We start from the raw sequence: 26,922 nt of genomic DNA on the forward strand, positions 1-26,922 counted from the left end.
TGATTATTAATGCATGAAAATGGATCAGTTACAAACAAAACTTAGTTGTCATGTGATTCTTTGGGGAGCACCTGGATATGCTAACTTTATCACAAATTCTTTTGTACAAATGTCAAAAACACTTTCAACAAATCTAAGAGTGTCCTGATTACACCCCACTTTAAAGTTTCAATTTAAGATAAATAAAAATGAAAGCAAGACTTTTGTTTCCAATTGGTTTTAGACAAAAATAAGTTTTCAAATTAGGAAGAAAAATCCCTTAGACAAAATTAAGTGAGCCAACCAGATGGGGGCAGTGGCAGAAGTTCACACACCATTTCACACCCATTCACTGATTAAGAAACCTGATTTAAACACAAACCAGGAGTTAAGATGGCGGAGGAGTAGGGGACCCCTTTTTCAGCCGGTCCCCTGAGTCGAGCTGGATAGGTACCAGACCAGCCTAAATAACCACGGAATCAGCCTGAGACGCAGGAAGATGCATCTGATCTCTACAAATGAACATCTCCAGCGCTGAGTATTGAGGTACGAAGAGGGGAGCTGTAAACCGTGCACGGATAACGGAAGATAAACGGAAGGGGTGAGGGAGCCGCCGCGCTTGGGCGCCGGGAAGCGGCCACACCTGCACGGGGAGCGGGCGGACTTACAGAGGGCACCCGAGAGAGCGGACTGAGACCGGTGAGCCGTGAACGCGCCCCAGCCATTCTCGGAACACCGGAATCCCGGTGTGCTCCGGATCCAGACTGAGACCGGGAACTCCTGAGCGCCGCGCGGGCGTGGGCGGCTGGCGGGCCATCTGCACGGGGAGGCGGACTCGCGGTCGGCACCCAAGAAACAGCAGACTGAGACCCTGAACCAGGTGCCGCCACCAGTCTTCTCACGCAAACTCCCCGAATCGAGGTGTGCTCACAGGGCATAGACTGAGACCGGAGAAAGAGAGCGCAATCAGTGGCTGGCGGCATTAGAAACACAAAGGAAGAGATGCGCCAGCCCTGGAAGTGAGGGAGGGTCGCCGAGTTGGTGCGTTACGCCGCCCCGGACGCTGCAGGGTTGAGCAGCACCAACAGAAACAGAGTTAAAGTGGCCAGAACATTAGTAGAGAACGGGCCGCAATCCTTCTGTTCCGTGACAGAGGCTGAAATTTGGCCGCTGCTGCTCTGACTCTCAGAAGAGGCACAGCAAACCGCCAGGGAAAGCCGCCAGAGAACAAAAGCCTGGAAATACCGGCTCAGAGAGTGCCCATCCCCATCCTCCCTCGCAGGGGACACGGAGACTCTACCCAAACAGGGTTGCCTGAGTATTGGCGCGGCAGGCCCCTCCCCCAGAACACAGAAGGCAGGCTGAAAAATCAAGAAGCCCACAACCCGGGCGCCTGGGTGGCGCAGTCATTGAGCGCCTGCCTTCGGCTTAGGGCGTGATCCCGGCGTTCCGGAAAGGAGTCCCTCATCGGGCTCCTCCGCTGGGAGCCTGCTTCTTCCTCTCCCACTCCCCTGCTTCTGTTCCCTCTCTCGCTGGTTGGCTGCCACATAAATAAATAAATAAAATCTTTAAAGAAGAAGCCCACATCCCTAAGATCCCTATAAAACAAGGGGCACGGCCTGGGACCCAGTCAATAATTTGGGCTCTGGAAACCCCGCAACCTCTCTTCATCAGAATGACAAGAAGGAGAAGCCCCCCCCAGCAAAGAAAAGACAGTGATTCTGTGGCCTCTGCCACAGAAATAATGGATATGGATGTAACCAAATTATCAGAAATGGAATTCAGAGTAACGATGGTCAAAATGATGAGTAGAATTGAAAAAACTATTAACGAAAAGGTTACTGAGAATATAGAATCCCTAAGGACAGAAATGAGAGCGAATCTGACAGAAATTAAAAATTCTATGAGCCAAATGCAGGCAAAACTAGAGGCTCTGACGGCCAGGGTCGCAGAAGCAGAGGAACGGGTTAGTGAATTGGAGGATGGGTTAATAGAGGAAAAAATGAAAATAGAAGATGGTCTTAAAAAAATCCACGCCCACGAATGTAGGTTACGGGAGATTACTGACTCAATGAAACGATCCAATGTTAGAATCATCGGCATCCCCGAGGGGGTGGAGAAAAACAGAGGTCTAGAAGAGATATTTGAACAAATTGTAGCTGAAAACTTCCCTAATCTAGCAAGGGAAACAAACATTCGTGTCCAAGAGGCAGAGAGGACCCCTCCCAAGCTCAACCACGACAAACCTACGCCACGTCACGTCATAGTGCAATTCGCAAATATTAGATGCAAGGATACAGTATTGAAAGCGGCCAGGGCAAAGAAATTTCTCACGTACCAAGGCAAAAGCATCAGAATTACGTCAGACCTGTCTACACAGACCTGGAATGAGAGAAAGGGTTGGGGGAGCATATTTAAAGCTCTTTCAGAGAAAAACATGCAGCCAAGGATCCTTTATCCAGCAAGGCTGTCATTCAGAATTGATGGAGAAATAAAGACATTTCAGAATCGCCAGTCACTAACCAATTTTGTAACCACGAAACCAGCCCTACAGGAGATATTACGGGGGGTTCTATAAAAGTAAAAAGGCCCCAAGAGTGATACAGAACAGAAAGTCACAGCCAATACAAACAAAGACTTTACTGGCAACATGGCAACATTAAAATCATATCTCTCAGTAATCAGTCTTAATGTAAATGGTTTGAACCATCCCATAAAACGCCACAGGGTTGCAGATTGGATAAAAAGAAATGACCCATCCATTTGCTGTCTACAAGAGACTCATTTCGAACCCAAAGATGCATTCAGACTGAGAGTAAGGGGATGGAGTACCATCTTTCACGCAAATGGACCTCAAAAGAAAGCTGGGGTAGCAATTCTCATATCAGATAAATTGGATTTTAAACTACAGACTATAGTTAGAGATGCAGAAGGGCACTATATTATTCTTAAGGGAAGTATTCAACAAGTGGATATGACAATTATAAATATATATGCCCCCAACAGGGGAGCAGCAAGATACACAAGCCAACTCTTAACCAGAATAAAGAGACATATAAATAAAAATACATTAATAGTAGGGGACCTCAACACTCCACTCTCAGAAATAGACAGAACACCCTGGCAAAAACTAAGCAAAGAATCAAAGGCTTTGAATGCCATACTCGACGAGTTGGACCTCATAGATATATATAGAACACTACACCCCAGAACCAAAGAATACTCATTCTATTCTAATGCCCATGGAACATTCTCAAGAATAGACCATGTTCTGGGACACAAAACAGGTCTCAACCGATACCAAAAGATTGAAATTATCCCCTGCATATTCTCAGACCACAACGCTCTGAAATTGGAACTCAACCACAAGGAAAAATTTGGAAGAAACTCAAACACTTGGAGACTAAGAACCATCCTGCTCAGGAATGACTCGATAAACCAGGAAATCAAAAATCAAATTAAACAATTTATGGAGACCAATGAGAATGAAAATACAACAGTCCAAAACCTATGGGATACTGCAAAGGCAGTCCTAAGGGGGAAATACATAGCCATCCAAGCCTCACTCAAAAGAATAGAAAAATCTAAAATGCAGTTTTTATATTCTCACCTCAAGAAGCTGGAACAGCAACAGAGGGACAGGCCTAATCCACGCACGAGGAAGCAGTTGACCAAAATTAGAGCTGAAATCAATCAAGCAGAAACCAGAAGTACAGTAGAGCAGATCAACAGGACTAGAAGCTGGTTCTTTGAGAGAATCAATAAAATTGACAGACCACTGGCAAGACTTATCCAAAAGAAAAGAGAAAGGACCCAGATTATTAAAATTATGAATGAAAAAGGAGAGGTCACGACGAACACCATTGAAATTGGAAGGATTATTAGAAATTTTTATCAACAGCTATATGCCAATAAACTAAGCAATCTGGAAGAGATGGAATCCTTCCTGGAAACCTATAAACTACCAAGATTGAAACCGGAAGAAATTGATTCCTTAAACAGGCCAATTAATTATGAAGAAATTGAGTCAGTGATAAACAACCTTCCAAATAACAAAACTCCAGGCCCGGACGGTTTTCCTGGGGAATTCTACCAAACATTCAAAGAAGAAATAATACCTATTCTCCTAAAGCTATTTCAAAAAATAGAAACAGAAGGAAAGCTACCAAACTCATTCTATGAGGCCAATATTACCTTGATCCCCAAACCAGGCAAAGACCCCCTCAAAAAGGAGAATTACAGACCGATTTCCCTAATGAATATGGACGCCAAAATCCTCAACAAGATACTTGCTAATAGAATCCAACAGTACATTAAAAGGATTATCCATCACGATCAAGTGGGATTCATACCTGGGATGCAAGCGTGGTTCAATATTCGCAAATCAATCAGCGTGATACATCATATCAACAAGAAAAGACTCAGGAACCATATGATCCTCTCAATCGATGCCGAAAAAGCATTTGACAAAATACAGCATCCTTTCCTGATTAAAACCCTTCAGAGTGTAGGAATAGAAGGTACATTTCTCAATCTCATAAAAGCCATCTATGAAAAGCCTACTGCAAATATTATTCTCAATGGGGAAAAGCTGGAAGCCTTTCCCTTAAGATCAGGAACTCGACAAGGATGCCCACTCTCGCCACTATTATTCAACATAGTACTAGAAGTCCTTGCAACAGCAATCAGACGACAAAAAGGGATCAAAGGTATTCAAATTGGCAAAGAAGAAGTCAAAATGTCTCTCTTTGCAGATGACATGATACTCTATATGGAAAACCCAAAAGAAGCCACTCCCAAACTATTAGAAGTTATAGAGCAATTCAGTAACGTGGCGGGATACAAAATCAATGCTCAGAAATCAGTTGCATTTCTATACACGAATAACGAGACCGAAGAAAGAGAAATTAGGGAATCCATCCCATTTACAATAGCACCAAAAACCATACGTTACCTTGGAATTAACTTAACCAGAGACGTAAAGGACCTATATTCTAGAAACTATAAATCACTCTTGAAAGACATTGAGGAAGACATAAAAAGATGGAAAGATATTCCATGCTCATGGATTGGAAGAATTAACATAGTTAAAATGTCCATGCTACCCAGAGCAATCTACACTTTCAATGCTATCCCGATCAAAATACCGAGGACATTTTTCAAAGAACTGGAACAAATAGTCCTTAAATTTGTATGGAAACAGAAAAGGCCCCGAATCTCCAAGGAACTGTTGAAAAGGAAAAACAAAGCTGGGGGCATCACAATGCCGGATTTCGAGCTGTACTACAAAGCTGTGATCACAAAGACAGCATGGTACTGGCACAAAAACAGACACATAGACCAATGGAACAGAATAGAGAGCCCAGAAATGGACCCTCGGCTCTTTGGGCAACTAATATTTGATAAAGCAGGAAAAAACATCCGGTGGGAAAAAGACAGTCTCTTCAATAAATGGTGCTGGGAAAATTGGACAGCTACATGCAAAAGAATGAAACTTGACCACTCTCTCACACCATACACAAAAATAAACTCCAAATGGATGAAAGACCTCGATGTGAGACAGGAATCCATCAAAATTCTAGAGGAGAACATAGGCAGCAACCTCTACGACATCGGCCAAAGCAACCTTTTTCATGACACATCCCCAAAGGCAAGAGAAACAAAAGATAAAATGAATTTATGGGACTTCATCAAGATTAAAAGTTTCTGCACAGCCAAGGAAACAGTCAGAAAAACTAAGAGGCAGCCCACGGAATGGGAGAATATATTTGCAAATGACACTACAGATAAAGGACTGGTATCCAAGATCTACAAAGAACTTCTCAAACTCAATACACGAGAAACAAATAAACAAATCAAAAAATGGGCAGAAGATATGAACAGACACTTTTCCAATGAAGACATACAAATGGCTAACAGACACATGAAAAAATGTTCAAAATCATTAGCCATCAAGGAAATTCAAATCAAAACCACACTGAGATACCACCTTACGCCAGTTAGAATGGCAAAAATAGACAAGGCAAGAAACAACAATTGTTGGAGAGGATGTGGAGAAAGGGGATCCCTCCTACATTGTTGGTGGGAATGCAAGTTGGTACAGCCACTCTGGAAAACAGTGTGGAGGTCCCTTAAAAAGTTAAAAATTGAGCTACCCTATGATCCAGCCATTGCACTACTGGGTGTTTACCCCAAAGATACAGACGTAGTGAAGAGAAGGGCCATATGCACCCCAATGTTCATAGCAGCAATGTCCACAATAGCTAAATCGTGGAAGGAGCCGAGATGCCCTTCAACAGATGACTGGATTAAGAAGTTGTGGTCCATATATACAATGGAATATTACTCAGCAATCAGAAAGAATGAGTTCTCAACATTTGCTACAACATGGACGGCACTGGAGGAGATAATGCTTAGTGAAATAAGTCAAGCAGAGAAAGACAACTATCATATGATTTCTCTCATCTATGGAACATAAGAACTAGAATGATCAGTAGGGGAAGAAAGGGATAAAGAAAGGGGGGGTAATCAGAAGGGGGAATGAAACATGAGAGACTATGGACTATGAGAAACAAACTGAGGGCTACAGAGGGGAGGGTGTGGGGGAATGGGATAGGCCGGTGATGGGTAGTAAGGAGGGCACATATTGCATGGTGCACTGGGTGTTATACACAACTAATGAATCATCGAGCCTTACATCGAAAACCGGGGATGTACTGTATGGTGACTAACATAATATAATAAAAAATCATTATTAAAAAAAAAATTAAAAAAAAATAAACACAAACCAAACTGTTAAAAGGAAACATTTTGACTCCTTGCTCTACTATTAAAGGAAAAAATCTTACAGCTACCAATCGGTCAGGGAGAAGCTAGAAATTGTGTCGATGCAGAAGGAAATACAAGGTAAAAATTTCCATGGCTTTTTGGAAAGCAATTTATCCTTCAGCTTTTCTAAGGAGGAAATGAATTCCTAAAAACAAGAGCTATTGAGAAACATGCCAAAAGATGTGCCACTGTAATCTGGCTGCTTGGAAATCCGAACATATTTTAACCTTCCAACACACAGATCCTGCAGGCGCCCAGTGCTGACTTGCAGCAAGCAATGCAGGGCGGTGGGCATGGTCTTCAGTGTGGTGCTGTTAGGGATTCTGCCTCAAGAAGAGTCAGACTATGAACACAGAGTGGTCTGGCTTTATTTTCCGGTCCGTGCTGAGGATCATGTAAGGCTGGGAGGTAGAAGTCACGTGTGGGCTGGGCGAAGGCCTAGGGACAGCACGGGGGTCCTCGGCAAACAAACTGCAGCCTTAAAATAAAGAGTACCTTCTCCCCTGCCTTGGGCATGTTTCCAGGCTGTCCAGCCTGGCAGTGAGGTATGTATGAAGGGAGTAGAGCCCACCACTCTTGCTAAGGTTGAGCTCAAAAAGAATTTTTGGGTGAGCTCCATTTGGGGGGAGAAAGCAGAGGGAAAATTACAGCTGAGCTTTGTTGATGGTGCAGAAAAAAAGTCATTAATGATAAACCAGACGCAGTGACTAACAAATCCGTATGATTCTGTAAACTCTGCAGTTTCTAGTATTTGTTATTTTTATAATTTCATTTCTCTGTTTACTATGGCTGCATGACTAACCGCTCCGAAGTCAGTGGCATCAAACAGCCAGTTTACTATGCTCATGGATTCTGTGCGTTAGAAATTTGGACAGGACACAGGGGAAGGCTTTCCTCTGCTTCAGTGTTTGGGTCCTCAGCTGGGAAGACTGAAGACTGAGGATGATCTGAAGGTGGGAACCTAGAATCATACCAAGGGCTCATTCGCACCCGGGTCAGATGCCAAATGGAGCATCTGCGTATGGCCTCCCTGTACGGCCCGACCCCTCATTCACAGCACCGGGGCCTCAGAGGGGGTGGCATTTTTGCGTGGTGACTACGAGGTGGCAGTCGCATCACCTTCTCTAGCCTGCCTCAGCTCAGGTGGTGTTGCTTCTGCTGCCTGCTGTTGATTACAGGCATGTCCCGAGCCCCCCAACTTCACAAGTGAGGACACAGACCGTAGGCGCGTCAGAGTCGCATTGGAAAATGCAGTCTGATGCTTGCATTCATCTACTTCACCACAGTGACCCCAGGTAAAGCCTTTAAAAGGAATTATGTCTGTGTGGGAAAAGTTGCCTTTTCGGGGAAACAAGGGAAGTGGGCCTGGTACCTCCCCTGGCCATCACACCTCCTACAGACAATAGTCAAGAGAGCACCAGGGCTGCAGATGTGCCTCTGACGAGGAGCAGGGGGAAAGGCTGTGATGGACGTGGCGGTGCCATCTCACCGCTGCAGGCACTGTGACAGGGTGAAGGGCCTCTCATGAGCTTCCAGACTACTCACTTTGGCTCCTTCATATGACCTGAATGCACCTGCAATGTACCTCCCCTGGTCTTGGGACCCTGAGTGATATCCTCAGGGTCCTTTGGCAAGGGTCAAATCCATGTCACTCAGTTTGGAGTGCTTGTTTGGCAGGAGACCTGCTGATGCGATCCATAGGGCTTTAAAATTAAAGTTCAGGGAAATGTGAACCTGAAATGTAAAACAGGAAGTTGAAAATAATGTATTATTTCCATAATACGTAACGCCATGACTTCAGATGGACTTCTGCTCGTGCAGAGAGCCTGAGATGACAAATAAATTTACTCCTTTAATAGAAGGCAATAAAGCTGGGCACCACCCTATGTCCTCCTTTGCTCCCCCCTCCCTCCCTCCTGTCCTGTTTCCCATAAACCTCTCCTTTCTTGGACTCCCTCTATCTGTCAGTGAAACAAGATTCAGGGAAACTGATAGTTAGATCCTCACCCCCTGTTAAACAGATCACACCCCTCTCCCACACCTTCCTCAAACACACATTAGTTCCATTTTCTAGATTCTTCTGATAGAGGAAGTTGAAGAGCTGGGGTCATCAGAATAAGAGGTAATCAATCACAGGGAGGGCAGGCCACTTAACTGGCCATGCCTATGATAACTCATCCTTAAAGTAGCCACAGAGGAGAGCACTGGAAGGGCCTTCAGATTAAGGCCCAAAGCCAGCCAAGGTCAGTCATCTCAGGTCCCACTTGAGAACAAAGAATCAAAGAGGCTTTCAAGAGTGTAAGCACAAACTCCCTCATACCATAATTCTGCCCTGCAGTAACCTAGCATTGCTGGACAGAGGCATGTACAACCAGTGCATGCTCCACCCCTCCCTCCCCAGTTTCATGCAAGACCTCAACATGCAAAGAGATAGATGGCCAACGAGAAGCAGCAGCCACCGAATCACAAGAGAATATAAAGAAGAATAAACCCACAAGAAACTGAGAAATCATTTTCCAGGAGTACAACTGGTTGTCTTAAAACAAAGCTAATGCACCATTGCCATCTTGTGGACATTGCCAAACCTCCAGGCCCTTTTGTCCCAAGCAGAGCCCTCACTCTTCAGGAGCTGCATACCATGCATTTGTCCTAAGGTTCTGGTGATATCCTGAATGGAGAGTTTCAGTCGTTGCAGGGCTTGGAGCAGGGAGTTCTGGCTGCGCTGCAAGATGGCATTCACCGCCTGAACAAGTGCCTAAAGAGGAGATCCATTCACTCAATTCACTGACATTCAGTCCATTGAGAGGGAGGGAGCAGCAGAGCGGTGGGAATCTAGAGGAAGGGCACCACTCTGACTGCTGCACTCCCCGGGGGCATTCCTGAACTAGATATGCTGAGGTCTTCCTGAGAGCCAGAATCTTTCTGGGCACCTCCCAGGCAGATCCCTAGTTAAGTCTTTCTGGATCTTTCCCATTGGTTGCTACTTCTTGTAACTCTCAAGGGCATAACACCATCAATTTTGTTCCTTCTTCTGGATTTGTCTCACATTATGATTATTTCTACTTCTGCTTGCTCCTTCTGTGATCTTGAATTGGGGCACCCTCACTCCTGAGCTCTGTTGTACATAAAATGAGATTCTGTAGATCCCTTACCTTCAGAACCCCCTCCACCAGGAAGCCTTCCTTGTCTCTGGCAGTCTCCACCTTAGGTAAGCTATATTTGGAAGATCAATACTTTACTCTGTATCTTTCAAAGAACTAAACACAGGAATGAGAAGTAGAGTAACCATATAGTTTCACTTTTGAGGGGAAAGAGGAGTGCTAAAATAGTTGTACCACAATCTGGTCACTCTACTAAGGACACGGTAAGCATTCAAAGTATGCTTACCAGTGAAGGCAGCAAGTGAGGAAAGACAAAAATCCACTTAAATATCTTTAGGCAAGACATAAAATCTCTAGCTGATCACCTGCCACTCATACCTGACCTTCCTGTTACCTGCCTGACCCCTGAAGAAATTCGGGTTTGCAACCCCCCAAGGCTAGGGTATCTGAATGATTCATTGTCCTCTGAAGCTTTGCATTACAGTTCTCTGGACCAGGAATACCACTCCCAAACCTCAATTCCTACCCCATACTAATTGGATTTTTAACTCCAGCTCTCATTTCCCTTTGCTTGACCCTGCAAGTCTGGATTAGGTTTTAGATGTCTTTTCATGAAACACTACCTTTTTTTTTTCTTGTTACCGTATCCATCAGTCCATCTTCCTCCACTGGATGGTGAGCTTATGTGGATGCCAGAACTGTGTCTGTCTTGTTCCCCCAGACATTCATTGCTTAGAACTAGGCTTGTCTATTGAATGGACAAAGGGTCATCCAGGTTTTATGGTTGTTGAGGAATGGGAGGTATCTCTGTGGGCTAGAACTCAGACCTCTTTTTTCAGACATGAACCAACTAGGACAAGGCCTGTGCTCACCTATACTGATTAGTTCACCACAGGGAAAGGGACTTGGTGGCAAGTCAAGCTCACGCTAATTCCTCATTTAGGAAAAAAAAATAAGTTCTGTGAAGAAAATACCTTAATCCCAGGTACTGCTGCTTTCTCCACCAAAACAGTCACCAGTATAAAGCCACGCAGGCTCTCTCCCCCAGGAAATGAGACAATGATGTCCAAGTTCCTTGGAAAGGAAATGACCACATGGTTAGTGAGGTTTGGACACCGTGAGGCACAGCCCCAGGCCACCTCAGAGTCAGACAAACGTGAGAGCGAGAGGTCTCTGAGAGAAACCCCCTCAGATAGCCCTGGGGAGAAGGATGTGCCTCCAGACACGTTCAAAAACAAAAGAGAGAGCAGATCTACTCCAGCCCACACCCCGGGACCTGAAGACTCCCAAAGTCTAGCGTGTCTCTGACGGTCCCCGCCTGTCACCCCAGTGCATCAACTGAAGCATACGTGGGCAGGCACTGCTGATTCTCCACAGGGCCATCTGGGGCCCATCACACCATTCCTGTCAGGAGCAGAGAGTCCCGGGGCTGCAGTGACCACCGGCAACAGCTAATTCCATGCTCCTATTTTAGACATGAAACCAAGGCCCAGAGAAGCACAATGGTTTCCCTGAGTCACGCAGCTGATGGATGAGTCACAGGACCAGGGCAGGAATATCTCATAACCCAGACTAGGGCTCTTTCTCATCAGTGACCTTTTTCCCCAAGTGCTGTATTATTGTAGAATGACAGCAGGAAGACTGTGATGCAGGGATCGATTTTAAATGACCAGCCATCATACAGATTCAAATATCCCAGATGTCGATCCAGTCTATAAAACCGAACACTTCCCTCCATAAATCACTTCTGCCTCTAACATCTTAAGCATGACAGGAGATGAAAACCAAACACAGAAGAAAGATAAGTCAGCAACTCCCCTGTGCCGGCGGAGTCAGACTAGCATGGAAGGTGGTGTCTTCACCCTTCCACCCTCCATCTGCTGAGCTACAGCTTTTATACTGAACCCGCTCATGAGCCTCATTCAGAGGCTAATTTTGCTCTCTGGGGAAAGAGGGGACTGAGGATGTCTGGACCAGACGTGCCCCACGAGCGCCAGTCCATGTAAAATAAGACCTTTCAAAGGCATTCTGTGGCTGCAGCAGCCACTGCCTGCAATTTGGCCATTCACAGACATTATGGTGAGACCAGGGATCTTTTTTAGATCACCAGACTTCAAAGAATCACAGAGAATTAGAAAATTGGTAGAGTTCTTTTTTTCTTCCTTTCTTTTTTTCTTTCTTTCTTTCTTCCTTTCTTTCTTTCTTTCTCTCTCTTTTCTTTCTTTCTTTCTTTCTTTCTTTCTTTCTTTCTTTCTTTCCATTGCACTTTGTTTCATTATGCACAGATTGGAAAACATAGTAAAGAAAATTAATCCCCTAATTCTTACAAAGCAGAGGCACCACTGTTAACTTTTGGACTGCTACTTTTTGGCAATTGTCCTTCTAGTCTTTTCTCTTCAGGCATTTTTAGGTAGTTTATATACCATACATAAAAATTAGTGTGCTTTCTTTTTTGTTTATTTGTAAGCTTTGAGTTTGTATGTATTCTAAAGTGAGTGAAGGACTCCTGAGAACTTACCCGATTTCCAGGGGTCTTCAGTATTGACAACCACAAAGAGAAAAAAAGAATAAAAGAACAAATGAGTTTGTAAGCCGGGTATGCCTTTTGCGGTCACACATACACAGGCACGCACACCTGTGTGCAAATGCACCTGCAGTGCACGCACACCCACGCACACTTGGGATGTCACAGGTAGTGACTACACTGTGAGCAGAATATGCCACCGTAAAATGCATTGCTTTGGCACATTGATTATTTGAACTAACATTACTTAAGAAAGAGCTGGTACAAGAAGGACACTCTGACCTCCTTTGTTCCCCTGAAAGCAGGAAATAAATCTGCTACATGAAAGGTACCCTCCTGTACCAGGAGAATGGAAAGTGTCCTTATCACCTGCAATAGGGAATTTCCGGCTGAGAAGCCTGCATAAACACACTTTGTTACTTCTTCACGAATTTGCCACCCCTTTGTCTTGTCCAAACCCCTTTGTCTTGTCAATCCTTCCTGAATGTATTGCTTTCTTCTCTAAAAGCAGAGAAGCTTCTTGTTTTGGTCACTTTTGGAGTCTCATATTTTTACGGGCTCCCGTATGCACAAATTTAATTTGTTTTTCTCTTATTAATCTCTCTGATGTCCACTTAATTATCAGACCAGCCAACGAACCTAGAAGGGAAGAAGGGAGTTTTCCTCTCCTGCAAGCCACGGTGTGACAGAGTGAGCTGAATCTGAACTCACACACGAGCCCCAGAACATTTAGCTTGTGGCCAGCATCATAAATTATCTTCTTCTTTTCATATGTTTGTCATCGCCACAAACCCACATTTCTGTTCTAACTCTTCTGCTCTTACTCACCTTTAGCACACACCTTAGGTCAAGTTTCACCCCCTCACCAAGCTGCTTCCTGATTTTTTTTTTTTTTTTGTATAAGTCTGAATTTAATTTTTTTAAAATGGGGTAATAAACTTGCTTGCATGAGGTTTATTTTTTCTTAAAGATTTTATTTATTTATTTGTTAGAGAGAGAGAGAGAGCGTGCACAAGCAGGAGGGAGGGACGGAGGGAGAAGCAGGCTCCCCACTGAGCAGGGAGGCCAATGTGGGACTTGATCCCAGGACCCCGGGGTCATGACCTGAGCTGAAGGTAGACACTTAATCAACTGAGCCACCCGGGTGCCCCGACCAGAATCATTTCTACACACACAGTTATTATTTTTTTTCTGTCAAAACTCTGAGCCAGATTCAACAGCTTTTCATGAGAATATTGATCATCAATTTTGTTATGAAAGTAGAATTGGTCAAAGATCATTATTAATAATTATGGAAAATGTATCCTCCAAGGGCTCAGAGCTCTTTAGAGAGATGAGATGGCCTCTCTTCTTCCAAGGAGCACACAAATTAGTCCGGAAAGTTACATTGTTTGTTAAGTGTTTAATCCTCTAGAACAGATTCCCATCATCTCCTCTGAGGTGATGCTGAGGAAGTTCCTCCTCACATCTAACCTAAATGTCCCTTTAGCTATTTTATTAAGTCACAAAGCACTATCTCTTGTATCTACAGCCTGAAATAAATCCAGCTGTGATAATAAATTTCAAAGGGAAATTAAATACTTCCTCTCTTCCACCCACTCTATTGATTGTTAAAAACTCACGCTATTTTTCTTTAGACTAATGCCTGCCTACATTCCAAGCCCAACTTTCAGAGGATTGATGCCAGCTAGGTAGAAGAAACAGCATCATTCATCCAGTTCTCAATCCAGCTTATCCAGAGCTCTCCACTTAATTCACCCATAATCATTCATTTATGATCGCTATATCACGATCACTTACTGAAGTCTTTGGTCCTAACTTGACATGAATGGAGGGCATGTTAGGGAACAGGAGATAATTTGAGTGAAGTCTAATTATGCAGGAGCTTGAAGGTCGAGTTGAGAAATTCAGATCGGATATAGAAGCAAACAAGAAAAGTGTATCCTGTACCAATGATTCAGAGTGAAACTGCTGGGAACTGCGATTTTGAACTTGTGTTCAGGTTCATCCTTCTTTGCAACCGTAAAGCAGACAATAAATATGAACATCTCTGATCACAAGTTCACTGAAAAAGCCAGGGCCTTTACTGTAGGGAGAGTAAAAGTCACAGGACTCAGTTTTAGTCTGTTCACATCCAAGCACTCACTCCCCATCTTACCTCTCTGGATTCCTAGGGGTCCAGTTTGTCAGCACCAGGTCTGAGTGGACCAGGATAGGAGGGAGCCCCAAGCTCCTGGAGACTTCGACAAGGGGAATGGCAAGATTTCTTGGCAGAACCTTTTAGATATAAATCCAGATACATGCAATTACGATACGATAGAATATACAACAGAGAGACAAATCCACATACAATATGATATGACAGAATATACAATTAGTATATTTTAGAAAGAATGCAGCAGAGGAGGTATTCATGGTTGCCCTCTAGTCCAGCAATCCTGTGGTAGAGAAATGACCTGAAGCAATAAAACTGGTATTATCTGAGTGATCCGTAAACACACACCTTACTCTCATATTTTTTCTGTTTACAATCTAGCGGATATATTGTTTATAAGTACAAGCTGAAATATATATGAATATTACAAAGCTGGAGCACATACATACAGATACAGTATAATATAATCTCTGAAAATTGACTGCAAAGAAGGGCATCACCAAATGTTTGAACATAAACTGGGGACTGAGTTGATGAATAGTGGGAAAAAATCTCTATCTCTGTATCTATCTACTTATCTACAGACAGAGACAACTACCTAAATATGTTGATATATCTGTTTGTGTGTATAAGACCGCAAGCACGTATACACATGTGTGTATGTATAGACACACGTACGTGTGTGTGTTTCTCTGTCAGTCGGGAAGAGGAATGGGGAGGATAGAACACTTCATCCTGTGTGGCAGCCAACACTGTCCATCACTTCGTAAGTCAAACCCAATAATAGCTTCACGTAAGTCACCTGAAGACAGTTCCCTTTCAACCCCTAAGTTATCTTAGGACCACTCCAAAGAGACTTATCTGCCCAGAAGTCCAGAAAAACCATTCAGATCTATGGGGGACCAAGGAGGTCTCTTATCTGTGGACAAGGCTAAATTAGCTTAGATCCAAAAGAACATTCTCATGCTCCCTATCTTCCACTTCCACTTTTATTTCCCCCTAAGATAAAAGTACCTATTAAAGAAGCCCCACTTCTGCCTTTGTTTTCCCTTAGATTTTTAGATTAGACTTGGGGCAGAACTGTTTTTTAGGAAGAAAACAATGAAGAACTTTAAAGAGTCTTAAAATTCAAACTTAAGTTTAGCTTCCCTTGGGAATTAGGGAAAGAGGAGGGCAGTGTGGAAGGGAGGTGCTTATTTCAGTGAAAAGTTATGAGATGAGATGCAGAGAAGGTCACAGATGATCTAAGGCCGTGAACAGGGGCTCCCCGTTCCTCTGAAAGTACACACCTCAAAGTTAGAGACTCCCTGTCCTGTCAGCCTTCTCTACCCCTTCCCGGGATCTAGGATTATGGTTTGAACACAAGGGGGAGGGGAACTCCGTGGGATGTTCTGCAGTGCGCCTAGATTTCAAACTTTCTTTTATCAGACACACAATTTTTAAAAAATAAGATGTACTGACATTTAAAAACTCTGAAGTAACTCTTATGTCCTCCTCTCTCCCTTCTCAGCCTCCCTGCCTTTTCTCTTAGGGAGTTTCCCTGTTTACTTGGAAGGAAGGGCCAGGATCAATCAAGCAAACCAAATAGGCTGGGGCTGCCCAGTGAACATGAAGTACTCGAACAATGCTAACTCTGATTCCTGGAAAAGGCACACTTCTGCAAAATGAAAGGGAGTAGTGCTTTTTACTGCCGTTAGTGGAACTCAGAGACTTCACGTCGCAAGGTTCAGGATGAAACCATAAAACGTTAAGTCAAGATTCAGAAGAGATTTAAATAAATTATTAAGAGACCAATAATCAGTAGAAAGAAAGTAGTATTAAAAATTAAAATCAGTCTTGTTAATGTCCATGAGTGCCTCTAGGGAAAGGTTACATTGGTGAATCAAAAGGTCTGAGCATGGCCTTCCATTTTACACTCACTTGCTCTCTGACCTCAGAAAAGGACCTCACCTTCTGCGGTCCTCAGCTGTCTGTAAAATGGGCACAGTGGAGTTTTACTTATGGGATTGTGAAAATCAAGAGATAATGTATGTGCAGAGGCAGACAAAATGCCGTGAAAGGTAAGCTATCATTAAGTTATAGGACCTCAGCTCTTGCCTTCAAATGCATCATGAGGCATGACTGCCGGAAAGCTAATGAAAGGGAGAAAAGGCTACAAGTTAAAAAAAAAAAAAAAAAGCTTCTTAGGGAAAAAAATTCTTTTATTGAAATGGGCCACTTGCCCTTCCTTCAACGGAGAGCCAGAGAAAACAAGAGAGGACTTATCTTCCAGAAAAACAGCGTGAGGCCAAGCAGGGAGCATACTCCAGGAGCAGCAGACCTGCCACAGACAAGGCGGACATCTCTTCGTCCCTTACCTCCTCGGGCTGGTTCTCTCCTCTCTGCCACACGTAGCCCATGGCCATCACGCTCAGAACCAAGTGGGCGAGGCGCTGTTCCCGGTAACCCCTGAGGAACCGGCAGTTCAGGAGGGGCATCTGTTCACAGCAATACCCACACGTTATCAGCGGCAGGGGGGAGGATGGGCACAGGGGTTCTCTGACTTGCAGGGTTCTTCGTGTGTAAGGAACAGGTTACATTTGAGTGGAGGAACGAAGCGCCTCCGTGCCCACCCATCCTCCCCCTGATCCGAAGACCCCGCAGTATGGAGGGATTCCAGGCACCATGGTCGGGCAACACCGAACCACTCCATCCAAGCTCCCAAATGGCCCCCATGGTTGTGCCACCCACTGGTCGCCTCCACCGAACTGACAGGTTGGTTAGAGTGTTCTCGAAGAACGAATTCCCAAGACCGGGGTCCTTTACTTCACAGAACCAGCCCTGCCCACCGAGGCGCCTCTGCTTGGTTGGCGCGGTAACAAGCCTGCGCTGCGGGCCTTGCTCTCTCCTGACCCTCTGAAGCGAAAGGCGGCCCAGGGGAGTTGGGAATTTGACCAAATCCCTAGGGCGCATTAGCGGAACTGGGTCCAGGGTTGTGCCGTCCTTCTTTGAACACTTCCAATGACCCTGGCCGGGTGTTTTCACCTCCCCATGCCCTTTTCCTCGGGGAATGTGTCACTTGGAAGTTTACAGAGGGTGTCCTCACGAAACCACCCCCTGCACAGAACTTACTTATCGACAGCCCTGCTTAAACAATGGCCGCTTTCTCCCTTTCGGCCGGGCTTCGTTGACGCCAACAAGGAGCGCCAGCTTCCTGGCACGCCCCCTCCCCACCTCTGCTCTCCTCCTTCCTCCCACGGCTGCCCCAGCGCCAGACACAGCCTGATCCAGAGCTTCCCCTCTCTGGGGTCCGAAAGTGCCACAAACGGTAGTAGCGGACGTCTTGTGTATCGTTTCAAGCTCCAGGCACCGCAGAGCAGCCTCAGACCCGCGGCTTCTCTCACCCAGGCTCCCTCCCTGCAGCTCGCGCCTGAGCCTCCGGGACAGAATCCTCCCTCTGTTCTCCGCTAGAGGGCAGCCTTTCCGTGTCTGTCTGCCAGAGCAGCTGCGTGTTTTTTCCTCCCAAAAATTGGCTCGGACAGAATCGCAAATGCAATGCAATGGGCTCTAGGCTCGCGTGCTTGCGTGTGTGGGGGGGGCGGGGCGGGGGTGGCTGCTGAGATGTTGCGTGTCAACCGGAAGCAGCCTGAAAATTCTAACAATGGTTATTTATTGAGTGCACTTTTATAAGCACACAATAATCCTCTTTATGAAGGTTCCACGCTCCCGACCTAGTTACATTCTGTGTCGGTCAATTTCATTTGTCGACTTGACCAGGCTGAGGGATGCCCAGAAAACTGGTAAAACATTATTTCTGGGTGTGTCTCTGAGGGAGTGTTTTTGGAAGAGAATAGCATTTGAACAGTAGGCTGAATAAAGAACATTGTGTTCAGTGACTGGGGTGGGCATCATCCATTCCATTAGAGCCTGGATAAAACCAAAAAGTGAAGGAAGGATGAATTTTCTGTCTGCGCTGAGACAGCCATCTTCTATTGGCTTGGAACATCGGTGCTCTCGGTGCTCGGACCTTCGGACTCAGGCTGGGATTTACACTGTTGGCCACCTTGGCCCTCAGGTTTCCTAGGCCCCTAACTGGCAGGCTGAAGCCTCTACAGTCAAGTGGGCCCGTCCCTCCTAATAAATCTTTTTCTCTATGTCTGCCTATATCCTATTGCTTCTGTTTCTTTGGAGAACCCTGACTAACTCACCCCCTCAAAGCCCCACCTTCTAATACCATCACATTGGGGATTAAGAATTCAACGTCTGGGGGCACCTGGGTGGCACAGCGGTTAAGCGGTTAAGCATCTGCCTTTGGCTCAGGGCGTGATCCCGGCGTTGTGGGATCGAGCCCCACATCAGGCTCCTCCGCTATGAGCCTGCTTCTTCCTCTCCCACTCCCCCTGCTTGTGTTCCCTCTCTCGCTGGCTGTCTCTATCTGTGTCAAATAAATAAATAAAATCTTAAAAAAAAAAAAAAAGAATTCAACATCTGTGTTTGGGAGCAATAAAAACATTCAGTCCACGTACTCAGTTTCACTGATAACCAGACAAGCTGGTTATTCCCAGTTTAAGGAATTATGAATAAAGCTGCTATAAACAGTTACATAGAAGCTTTTCCACACACATAAATTTCCAGTTGACTTGGGTAAATATTTAGGAAAGTGATTGCTGGGTCATATGAAAAGTCTATATTCAACTTCATAAGAATCTGCCAAACTGTCTTCCAAAGTAGCTGTACTATTTTTTGCATCCCCACCAGCAAAATGAATGAGTGTCTCTTTTGGTACATATCCTCATCAGCACTTGATTATGCTGAATTTTCTTTTTTAATTTTAATTTGTTCAAAGAGGTGTTAAATTGTCTCTTAATACTTATTATTATAAATAATCCTGTTACTCCATAAGTAACCTGGTTTTGTTTTTTATTGTTTCCTGATTAAAACTTCCAAAGTTTTCTTCTTGTTCTAGAAAATTTGAAATTTCACAAGGATATCTGTGTGTGCCCCCCCACCCCCATTGTCTTTCTGATAAAGTACTCAAATCTTTCATAAGATCTGAAAAACTTTGTTCTTCTATGCTTGAAGCTTTGCTTTTCCTCCTCCTATACCACTCTGTTTTAGGAAGTCTAGTTGGTAGAAATTGGGTCATCCATTTCTCCTTTGCATATACTTTATCTTTCTGAGAGTTGGCGTTTCTTTCATTTTTGCTTTATACTTTATAAAGAGTGTGTCCTTTTTCTATAATCAATGTTTCTCTGATTTATTTGAGTTTATATTGAGTTTTTTGCTTGCTTATTTCTTTGCTCCCCCAATAGTTCTTTTTATGGACAACTTCACTTATTTTTATGACGTAAATACACTGGAGACATTAATTAGAACTTGATCTCATTAATTAGAATCTGACCTCATCAAAGCCATTAGTTGTGAATGTCCAGTCCCTTCCTACTGCGTTTTGACTTATTCCTTCTCTTCATATTACATGGTAATTTGGTGTTATCCATTTGTGTTCAGGAACGGTGGTTGGTTCTATCAGAACTAGTGGCTACTGCAGCGTCCCTTAATCGTGTTTCCACAGTGCTGCTGGGTCTCCTCTTATGTAGCTTCTTGGGAGCAAGTCAGTTGCCTGTCGTGTTTCGTGGCAGTGGAGTGGAGAAAGGGGACTCTTTCTGGAATAGGATGGGTGTACCTAAACCAAGAAACAAGTTTTGTTTGCTTTTTACCAAAATACAGATAGGCTTCCTGGAACTTTCTAAGAGCAAGGTGACTGGCCTGGAGGTACTTTAAGATCAAAAATGTAAATCCAATGATTGTATTGTCTGTGCCAAGTAAAGGACTCAAGAGTACAATTTTTTGGTCTGTAGCTCCATGTATGGTCCTGGAAGCCATAATATTTGCCTTCCATGACTGATTTCCAATTGATTCAGTCTCAGCCTGTGCTGGTGAAGTCTATTTTTTTTTTTTTAGGATTTTTTTTTCTTTTTAAGTAATCACTATACCCATTGTGGGTCTCGAAACTACAACCCCAAGATGAAGAGTTATATACTCTACTGACTGAGCCTGTCAGGTGCCCCAGTGAAGTCTTAAAAGTGGTTTCATGTAGTTAGATGTTTTATAACTAATTAGAAATGTAGAAACTGGCCACGAGTGTTGTAATAGTTTCCTAGTGCACCTCCACAAAGGAACACCAACTCAGAAGCTTAAAACAGTAGAACTGTATTCTCTCACAATTCTGGCTATAGAAATCTGAAATTAAGCTGTGTATAAGGTTGGTTCCTTCTGGAGTTTCTGAGAGACAATCTGTTCCATGTTCCCTTCCCAGTTTCTTTCTGGTGATTATCAGCAACTCTTGGCACACTTTGGCTTATAGACAATGCATCTCTCCTATCTCTGCCTCTATCCTCACATGGTGTTCTTCCCTGTGTATATGTGAGTCTGTGTCCACATTTCCTTCTTCTTATAAGGACACTGGTCATATTGAATCAGAGTGCACCCTAATACAGTATGACCTCATTTACCTTGATTATATCTGCAAAGACCCTATTTCCAAATAAGGTCACTGTCCTAGGTTCCAAGTGGACAATTTCTGGAGAGACACTATTCAACCCAATAGAAGTGTCAAGGGATTATTTTCACAACTGTACTAAACTCTTTGCCCAACTTCCACGTTTTCAGTAGCCAGAAGTTAGCTGTACACTCCCGGCCTTTTCTCACTGATATTTAACATATGAGGAGCACCAGTTCAATGAGTCCTTCACTTCACTCGTGATAGTTTAGTCAAATAAAGCCTAATGAAAGCCTGCGCAGAGAACTGTGTAGTTCACAAACTGAAACTTAATCTGTCCTTCTACAAACTGTTCCTGACCCCACCTTGCTTCTATGCCCTGCTACTCTGAGATGGGAGAAGGAGGCTACAGTTGAATTCGCTTTGGTTGAATGCTTTGCGTGGGTACCATAGACTCTGATATAATTTGCTTAATATGAAACAAACATTCTTAAAGTTTTATCCACCTTTGATACTTTCTCTTGTTTTCCTGCACTTAAAGATATTTTCTTATTTTTCTTCTTCATTTTGTATTTCTTCGGTCATGTTAATGAGACTTTATGCAACAGGAAAATAACTAGGTTTAGTTTGCCATCTTCATAAACACTGAAGACAGTCTCTTGCATCTCTTACAGGATTTCCAATCTTGTGTCTGCACTTAGCAGGAATCTGGTAAGTACTTTGAAATCCATTAGTATTTATAGGTATTAAATATGTTTAAGTCCATGATGGAAAACCTTTCTTGTATCTCTGAAACCTCATGGCACTCCACATTGGTGGGATTAAAGCCCATGGAGAAGAGACTAGAGGGAAGTATAAAAACATATTGAACACTGTTGAATGGCAGGGACTAAGGAAGTCATTTAGTCCTTGCAACAATTCTATGAGACCAGAACTTCTCTCTCCTTCTGTAAATAAGGAGGCAGAATTACAGGGGTGAAATAATTTGTTTACAAGTTGGTTAGCTACTATGTGATAAAAACAAGATTCAAACTCAGGTTTTCCTGATTCAAAGTCTATGTTTTCTTGTTACATCTTCTTCGTATTACTTTGGGATACTGAGTTCCCCCCTGGGACCAAGAAGTTTCACTGTTTCTTACTCATTCATGGAAAATATTGTTCCTCTTATCAATTATTTCTACAGAACTTACCAACCTAACTTTATAACTCAGCAATTCTCTTGGCTCAACTATTCTATGAGACCCCGATGGTAAAATCAAAGGACAGGAACACTAACCATGTGATACGCAAGGAGGACACTGAGAATTTCAATGCCTACCCTTCTCCAGCTAGGTCTTATCCATCAGCTTACCTATAATTCCCAACCAGACAGCCTTCCTTCTGAAAACAAATATTTGTTGGGTACTTAATATGTTCCAGAAGTTGTTTTGTGCAAGCTTTGAAAATTTTAGGGAAATGCGTATAATATGAGGAAAAAAATCATTCCACTCTTCGGAAAAGGTGAGTTAACTTTCTTGGTAATCTCAATAGCATAACTGGTGTCCCTGGGTCCATTGGCCCACTTCCATAATGCTGAGAAAGGAATGTGGTGTTGGAATGAAAATAGGATGGTGAGAAGAACTTAAAGAGAAAAAAAGAACTTAAAGAGAAGAATAAAAAAGGTATACCTTGTTCACTCGAGCTTGAAGCTGGTGACTCTCAATCAGATGAGGGAGTTCATTGGCAATTTCCATCCAAGGCCTAAAATGATCTGGAAGTTCTTTCTGCATTCAAAATGGAAACATCTCAGTATTTTAGACCTCTCTGGGAAACAGCCTTGGGGGAGTAGCTGCTTTCAGATTTCAGTTTTAAATTAGAATTCAGGTCAGTTCAGTTTAACAAGTATTGACAATTCAGTCTATGCTGGTCCCTATGCTAAGCATTAAAAACACACAGATGACTGAAATACAGTCCTTGGGCTTAAGGAGCATGTGGTCTAGTAAGGCAGAAAAAAACGTAGTCAGATATATCCCAATGCAGTGTAATATGTTCAATTACTGATGTGTGTATAAGCTTAAGAACTTGCAAAGAAGAGGAAGTTGTTAATTCTGTCAGCAGTTGTGGGAAATTAAAGGGAAGTATTTGTAGAAATATGACAATTGGGGCCAGTGTTAGAGTCTGAAGGTGACTTTGCTAGGGGGAAATTTGAAAATGGGAAGGCAGTAAAACAGAAGGGATAGTGGATATAGAGACAGTGGTGCTTCCTGGGACTACAGGTGACTCAGTGTTACTGGAATATAAAGCTCAAGAGAAAAGGTGATTGATGATGAGATCAGAAAATCAGATCAAATGTGCTTTTTATGAAGTACATAAGAATTTACTTTTCATATACTTGGTGACATGGTTTGATTTGAATTTTAGAAAGATAATTTTGTTTGTAAGATTTGAAAATATAAAGTCAGATTAGGAAAGCTTTGAAGTACTATTTGAGGACTAAATTTAGGCAATGACAATGAATTTAGGAAAGAAATGTTCAAGAAATATTTGGGAAGGAGCACCTAGGTGGCTTAGTCAGTTAAGGGTCCAACTCTTGATTTCAGCTCAGGTCGTGATCTCAGGGTGGTGAGATCCAGCGTCCAAGCTCTGCACTTGGCTAGGAGGAGTCTGCTTGTGTTTCTCTCCCTCTAACCCTCCCCCAGCTTGTGTTTCTCTCCCTCTAACCCTCCCCCAGCTTGCACTCTCTCTCTTTCAAATAAATAAGTAAATCTTAAAAAAAAAAAAAAAAAAAACCTTGGATATTTAGAGGGTGGCGGCGGGGGGGGGGGCGGCTAAGGGCAAGATGACTTCTAGTCTAATAGCAGTGCCTGTGCTTGATCCAGGGTTTAGCCAAGTAGAACATAGGCTGAATTTCAGCAATCCTAACTCCATCCCAGGAAATGGCGCACTATACCTATTGCTGTAAGTAAACTTACATTGGAATACAGTCACCCTTGTGTGTTTACATATTGTCTATGGATGCTTTCACGTTACAGAAGCAGAGTCGAGTAGTTGCAACAGAAAAACTATATGGTATGGAAAACTTCAGGTATTTACTGTTTGGCCCTTTACAGAAAGAGTTTGCCAACTCCTCATCTATCCCTATGGTCTGGGCCTCCTTTTTCAGAATATAAATTTTGCAACTGAATGTTGTGTCTCTGGGTTAAGAAGGAGAGGCCGTAAGGGTGATTTCCACATTTAGAAAATAGGTTACTGAATATACATGGGAACACAGATTGAAACAGAAATGCAGGGGGATGTCAAAGAGAAGGCATAAAAATAGTGAATTTATTTTTCAATATTTATAGTCTAAAATGTCTGTGGAATGTCAAGATATGGCCACATACCGGGTGAGTGCATCTGCAGTATGAAGTTCAGGAAAAAAAAATTAGGATTAGAAATGCACGGTTGGGAGGCATAACTATGGTGAAAACTCCACGTGTAATTAAAACCACGAGAGTGTATAAAGTAATTCAGAAGTCCCAATGTGAAAGGAGAAGACCCAGATCAGCACACTGGGGAATAATGACAGCAGGCAGAGGAAGTGAATCCAGCCTGCAGATCAAAGACAGGTTCAATGAGCCAGAAGAGAATCGCCTTACAGAAGTCAAGACATTAGAAGACATCAAAGAAGGGACCCATCAGAAGGTCAGGTGTATCAGTAGAAAGTTAAAGGAAGACTGTCTCTTTTGGAAAAAAAAATTAAGAAGATACTCATGTATATTAGTCTTTCTATATATAGAAAGGTAGGTCAGGGTCATGGAAGCAGGGTTCAGATTTTAGTGTGTTGAGGAAGTGAGAATATAGAGACTGAAAGTGTAAATTACTATCTTTCTTACAGTCCAGGGCATTAGCAAGGAGGCATGTGGGTTTGAGAGCTGTCTCAATTTTAAAATGAGAACGTTGAGCAGTTTAGTCTTGAAAGAGGAAGATTTTGAAGATAAAGGACAGACAGGAGTAATGGCAGGCAAAATGTCACAGAGGACGGGGAAAAGGGGAATAAGAGGCCAAACGAAGCATCTGGCTTTGAAGTGATAGAAGGAGAAAGTCTGGAGTTTGAGGGAATTTGCTCTTTATGAACTCAATTTCTCACCAAATGGGAGTGAAGATCAGGTTCTATGACTTGAAGGAAAAGGGTTGGTGTTAAATTAATTACAGAAGGGAGAAGGAATAGGAAATTAAACATAAGAATAAAAATAATACACTATAATATGTCTTATGTACATTATACTATATTATAATACTGTATAAGACCCAGCACCGTTTGGAAAGTGTACATTTGGAGAGGTATGGAACTATGAATTACCCATAACTCACTTGTTGGAGGCGGTCCTCTGTCTCTCAGAATCTGAGATAAAATTGGGTTCAAACTCCTAATTAATTCATAACCTGGGTGAATTTAATGTCCAATCCACAATCTCTGAAAATTAGACTTTGTTTAATCCTCTCTTTTTCATCTTTGAAAGTGAATCAGTTCAGGACAAACTGAGAACCCCCGACTAGCTTTCACAACAAATCAGATTATACCAGCATCATATTACTTTTAAATTTACCATAGATTCAGATGTCATGGGAAGAAAATCCCATCACGCTCTCCTCCTCAGGTGGTCTTCTTTTTTTCCCTTTAAGATATTATTTATTTGTCAGAGAGAGAGAGAGAGAAAGAGTGAGAACAACCAGGGGGAACAGGAGGCAGAGGGAGAAGCAGGCTCCCTGCTGAGCAAGGAGCCAGATGCGGGACTCAATCCCAGGACCCTGGGATCATGACCTGAGCCAAAGGCAGATGCTTAACCAACTGAGCCCCCCAGGAGCCTCATCCTCAGGTGTTCTTCACACAATACCCCTGCTTCTGGGAAGGAGTCTGCCTTGGTCTCCCGCTCTTCTCCCTGGGAGAAAAAGTTTCTAAGCATGGTAGTATAATCTTCCCCAGCAATGCTTAGCAGTGTGTGCAGAATTGAAGAGTGCTGATAACTACATTGACACAAGTTTGGGGATTTACAGAGTGGTGGCAGAGTTGAGAATATTAGCAAGAATAAAGGCAGAGACATTTATGGTAAACGGACTCTGAACTGGCAACTTGTTTGTTATCTCATTTGTATGATGCATATGTTTTATGAACAAAAACTGAATACAATTTTACAGAGACAATGGAATATAATCTTCATAAAAGAAAAATCAAAGATGTGGAGTCATAATATTTAAAGCGGGTTTTAAGGGGCACCTGGGTGGCTCAGTTGGTTGAGTGTCCGACTCTTGATCCTGGCTCAGGTCTTAATCTTAGGATCATAGGATTGAGCCCCATGTGGGGCTCCACACTCTGCAGAGTCTACTTGTCCCTCTCCCTCTGCTCCTCCCCCCAACTCTCCTCTACTCTCTCTCTCTCTCTCTCAAATAAATAAATAAATAAATAAAATATTTAAAATAAAATTAAAAAAAATAAAATGGGTTTTAAGCAGGAAAGTTGTAACCAAATCATCACCTCCAGCCTTCCTTCTTTGATGCCTAGACAAGGAATCTTCTTCTGAAAATTAAACGGAGGCATCCTGGATTTCTGCTTTCCTCACCTGCATGGAAATTCTTACATACTAACTCTTGCCTTCAGCTAGGCTGCAGTGGAGTATTTATGTTTTCTTTTTCCTTAGATTCCTAAAGTAATCCCTGCCTTCCTCCTGTTTTTTCCTCTCCCTTGTTTAAAAAGAGGGAAACAAACCATAAGAGACTCTTAAAAACCTAGAATAAACCAAGGGGTGCTGGAGGGAGGTGGTGGGGAGGAGGGGCTAGGTGGTGATGAGTATCAAGGAGGGCACTTGATATGATGAGCAGAGTGGCATATGTAAGTGAT

At 43.2% G+C, this 26,922-nt stretch overlaps 1 protein-coding gene across 3 annotated transcripts in view; it reads right to left on the reverse strand.

Annotated features, from left to right (window-relative positions):
• IDO2 (indoleamine 2,3-dioxygenase 2) overlaps positions 1 to 23,185 on the reverse strand; it is a 44,703-nt gene extending 21,518 nt beyond the window's left edge. Inside the window, exons 1-6 of one of the 3 annotated variants that reach the window (XM_008706342.2) lie at positions 22,733 to 23,185; positions 16,945 to 17,064; positions 14,591 to 14,709; positions 12,427 to 12,441; positions 10,883 to 10,982; positions 9,445 to 9,562 (exon numbers count right to left, since the gene is read on the reverse strand). In XM_008706342.2, coding sequence (XP_008704564.2) covers positions 9,445 to 9,562; positions 10,883 to 10,982; positions 12,427 to 12,441; positions 14,591 to 14,709; positions 16,945 to 17,064; positions 22,733 to 22,834 — 574 coding nt within the window. In that variant the 5' untranslated portion in view covers positions 22,835 to 23,185. Of the gene's footprint in view, positions 1 to 9,444; positions 9,563 to 10,882; positions 10,983 to 12,426; positions 12,442 to 14,590; positions 14,710 to 16,944; positions 17,065 to 17,698; positions 17,949 to 22,732 lie in introns of those variants that run through there. The other 2 variants (XM_040643229.1, XM_040643230.1) reach the window with 2 other exon arrangements.
• Between the last annotated feature and the right edge of the window lie 3,737 nt (positions 23,186 to 26,922).

The sequence above is a fragment of the Ursus maritimus genome, unplaced genomic scaffold (assembly GCF_017311325.1).
Source record: "Ursus maritimus isolate PB19 unplaced genomic scaffold, ASM1731132v1 scaffold_28, whole genome shotgun sequence".
Taxonomy (NCBI): domain Eukaryota; kingdom Metazoa; phylum Chordata; class Mammalia; order Carnivora; family Ursidae; genus Ursus; species Ursus maritimus.